The sequence below is a fragment of the Bidens hawaiensis genome, unplaced genomic scaffold (genome assembly GCF_021521415.1).
Source record: "Bidens hawaiensis isolate Kalapana, Puna unplaced genomic scaffold, B.hawaiensis_p1.1 tig00038306_1, whole genome shotgun sequence".
Taxonomy (NCBI): domain Eukaryota; kingdom Viridiplantae; phylum Streptophyta; class Magnoliopsida; order Asterales; family Asteraceae; genus Bidens; species Bidens hawaiensis.
This window is the reverse complement of record NW_027505541.1, coordinates 171,753-175,901: the sequence shown is the minus strand read 5'-3', so window position 1 is coordinate 175,901 and position 4,149 is coordinate 171,753. Positions and strand designations below refer to the sequence as shown.

General features: G+C 33.7%; 1 protein-coding gene across 1 annotated transcript; it reads left to right on the top strand.

Moving 5' to 3' along the window:
• The first annotated feature begins 2,972 nt into the window (after nucleotides 1-2,972).
• LOC143613826 (uncharacterized) lies at nucleotides 2,973-3,557 on the top strand. Its single transcript, XM_077087436.1, has one exon. The coding sequence runs from the start codon at nucleotides 2,973-2,975 to the stop codon at nucleotides 3,555-3,557; it is 585 nt and encodes a 194-aa protein (XP_076943551.1).
• Nucleotides 3,558-4,149: the final 592 nt, after the last annotated feature.

The window sequence follows — 4,149 nt, the reverse complement described above, 5'->3', positions numbered from 1 at the left end:
TACCCGGATCTCGTGACTTAAACGGTTTAACGGTGTCGACCCGTCGTTTCGTGACCATATCTAACGGGTTTAAGCTCAAACAACATTATACTATCATTACCTTGGATCGGGATCAGTTTTCTATCTTGATTCGGCTAGAGAAAGGAGAGAAATTAGAGAGAGAGAGAGAGAGAGAGCTTAAGTGTGTGTTTTGGTGGTGTATGGAATATGTGTAAATGAATGATTAATTGGGTAATTAAGGTTTATACAATTATGGATTATGGGCTTAAGCCCATGGTTTTTCCTTCCTTCCTTCATAACCCAAGTCCATAACCCATATTCATTTAACCCAACACTAGCCCGACTCATAATAACTCATATTTTCATTTTATTAACCGAAACTAAGAAAACAGGATGTTACAATAATATAATACATATAAATAACTGCACATTCCAAAAATTAGACAAAAATGGTCACTTAGCTTCTATTTGGATGTTTCATTCAGTTTCAATAATTTATGGAGTTAACTAGGCTAGTAGGCTGCACAGATGTGTACTATATTAGTGTGTAGCCTACAATTTACTTGTGTTGACTTCAGTTTGAGTTATTTAGGCCCATGGTTATACATTTAGTCATTTGACATAAGTTTGTATTAGAGTTATTCAAAAATTTCAATTTTGTCATGCACATAAGTTGTTCTGTAATTTATATATATCTGGTTGAGGCCAACAAAAATAGGGTGTAGACTGTAGAGAAGTTTTAATTAAAAAAAAGACATTTAATAATTGTATGAACTTAATATGGCTTCTTATTTTTGTTTATCAGTTTAAATTCTTTTGCTTTAATTTTTCCATGTACAAAAGAAGCCAATGATAGACAAAGTGCATTCAAATCTGGACTTAAATATTACATATTAGCCTTTTGATCTGGCCTTTGCTCACTATTATCTTGCTTGTTATTATTATTAACTAGTAAATAGACCCGCGTGCGTTGCGGCGCATCATTACGTTTATACGTGTTGTAGCGCGACGCGATTCTATCCTATCCAACTTTCTCTAAAGCTAGTTAGAGCTCCTACTCTTTGTTATTTCTTTATTCCTAAGAAAATATTACCAATAATAACTAAATGTCAAAGACAAAAGAACGGTCAAAGTTAATGTTTCTTTGCAATGTTTCAATTCAGAATGTAAACTGTTTTCTATTACATTATTTTAAAAATAAACCCTTGCTACAAGGATTACTTTGCTACCAAGTTCAGCAAAGCTATTTCTCTGCAAGTATATACCTAGGAAAGTAGTGTTATAGAACCACAATAAACAGGGAAACCTGCATACACGAAAATTATGAATTAGTTATTAATGAAGAAGAGCCATAAACACTTCCTCAAACACATACAATTACTATATTAAACCACAAACAAAGATAATAGTTCAGGCATTTCACAAAACTTGTATTACCAAGTCAAAAGTAATGCTTGCACATGTATTGAATTTGGTTTGTAAGTTCAAAGTGAATCTACTATTAAAAATTATAAACCGAAAGTATTGATAATTTGATTGCAAAAGCGATAAAGCTGTTGTAAACAAAAAGAGTGTTTTGTTCACAATAAAAATTTTGAGTTGAAATAATCAAATAGTTTGAACGAAGTCAAAGTTGGTGTAGAATGTATTTGAACTAAAAACAGTCTAAACTGACTAAATTAATCTGAATTAAATATGTTCAGTGTGTTTGACCAAAATCAAGAAAGTATACTTACATAAGTTGGATAAGTCCATATTATCATCGTCAAGTCTGAAAAGAAATAACAAATTGGCTCCTGCTATTATATGGCTAAATAATAATAAAAAACACCATATTTCACCGATACGATTCATTCAAAAGTAAATAAGTATGTAACCGAGGGCCAGGGCCGGCTCTGAGAATGAGAAAAAAAAATTTATGCCAAAGGCGAAATTTTTTTAGGCCTTAAATAAAAGAAACATTTTGTTGGGTTTAAACAATTTAATTTTAAATGGCTTACTTGATTATGATTTGAGTTATGTAAAAAAATTGTGTATAAAAATAAGATTAAAATTGTCTCAAGTAAGACTAGAACCCACAACCTTTTGGTTAGATATCATACCCCATTACCACTAGACCAAACTAATGGTTATGTAAGTGTGTTGAAACATTGATAATACATATTTCTTTGATAAAAATATATATAATTTTTTTTGAAAAAAAAAAATTTCGGGCCTAGCGGGGTATCGGGCCTGTGGCCGTCGACTACCCGCCATGCCTCAAAGACGGCCCTGCTGAGGGAAAATAATAATACCTGAAGTAGAGTATCGGATGCTACTGATAATCAGTTTGACCCAAACAAATATATTTTTAATAAAACTATATATGTTCACGGAAAATCAGACCTGACCTGGAGTCCGACTTATTATGACCTGATATGGCCCGTTACATAATAAATTAGTTATTCAATGTAAGTTAAAACTTGCATGATCAGCATCAAGGGATGTTAGGCATTGCTTATTTGTCTATTATTTATTTGTGAATTACAAATAAAAAGCACTATAATTGTTCCAACATATTTCATCTTTAGCGTTGATAAAAACTTATGTGTATTTTGACAGGTTGAGTTAATCGCATACTTGATCACATGCCTCGTACATTCTTTCGCAATTTGTTAACATACATATCTTCTGAAGATGATAGTGATGTTGCTCTTAATGAGGATGGCGAAGGACAATGTATTCGCAAGCGTCGTAGGTTTATTCGGCATAATCATATTCAAGGACACCAACGTCTATATCTCTATTATTTTGCAGAAAATCCCATATATTCTTTAGATCTATTTCGATGAAGATTTCGTATGTGTCGCCCACTATTTCTCCGTATTTTAGATGAGGTAGTGCCTCACGAGCCATACTTTGTCCAAAAAAGAGATAATGTCGGAAAACTCGGCTTATCTTCTATGCGAAAGATAACTGCAACACTTAGAATGATGGCGTATGGGGTTACCGCATATTTTATGGATGAATACATAAGCATTGGTGAAAGCACTACAATGGATAGTCTTAAAAAATTCTGTGAGACGATAGTAAATATTTTTTCAAGTGAATATCGATGTTCACCAAACACCAATGATATTACTGAATTGCTTGCTATTGCGGATCAACGAAGATTCCCTGGAATGTTAGTAAGCATTGACTACATGCATTGGAAGTGGAAAAATTGTCCCACGGCTTGGAAAGGTATGTACTCTGGCCACATTCGTAAACCTACTATTATTTTGGAGGAGGTTGCCTCATATGATCTCTGGATATGGCATGCATTTTTTGGCATGCCTGGTTCACATAACGGCATTAACGTGCTAGAGAGGTCTTTTGTTTTCACGGAACTTGCGCAAGGGCGTGCTCCTCCAGTTAATTACACAGTTAATGGCAACAACTATACTATGGGGTATTACCTTGCAGATGGTATTTATCCTAAGTGGCAAAGTTTTGTAAAGAAGATTCCGGCACCAAGAAGGAACAAGCAAAACATTTCGCAAAAGCACAAGAATCTGCAAGAAAAGATGTCTAACTAGCGTTTGGTGTACTTCAACAACGATTTGCAATCATTCAAGGACCTTCACGAATGTTCAAATTGAGTGTGCTAACAAATATAATGAAAGCATGTGTTATTCTTCATAATATGATCATTGAAGATGAAAGTGATGATGGTGACGGTCTTATATGGAGTATGATCAACTTGATGATGATCTCCCCGTATTGTCGCACACTCATACATCTGAGTTTATGGACTTCATCGAATGTCATCTTTGTATTAGAGATAGTTTGGCTTATCATCAACTTCAAGAAGATCTAGTTGAACATCAATGGCTACTCTATTCTCAACAATAAACGATATCACGTTATATTCTATTATATCGTGAATGTTATTGGTCGGAGTTAGAAACATGCTATGTGATCATTATTAGAATTATTTATGTAAGAACATAACTTATTTGCTCATTTTTGTTTTAATTTGAATCAATTTGGGTCATTAGCTTGTAATGTGTTAGGAGTAGGAATGTGCAACGGGTACGACACAGCCCGACCCAACAATTTATTGCTTTTGTTAATCTTTTGTTTGACTGATTAATGCTTTTGTAATGCTTCTCTAGATGTTCATATGAT

Excerpts from the sequence above, each read along its gene's own strand:
- LOC143613826 (XM_077087436.1), top strand. The coding sequence starts at position 2,973 with ATGGCGTATGGGGTTACCGCATATTTTATGGATGAATACATAAGCATT.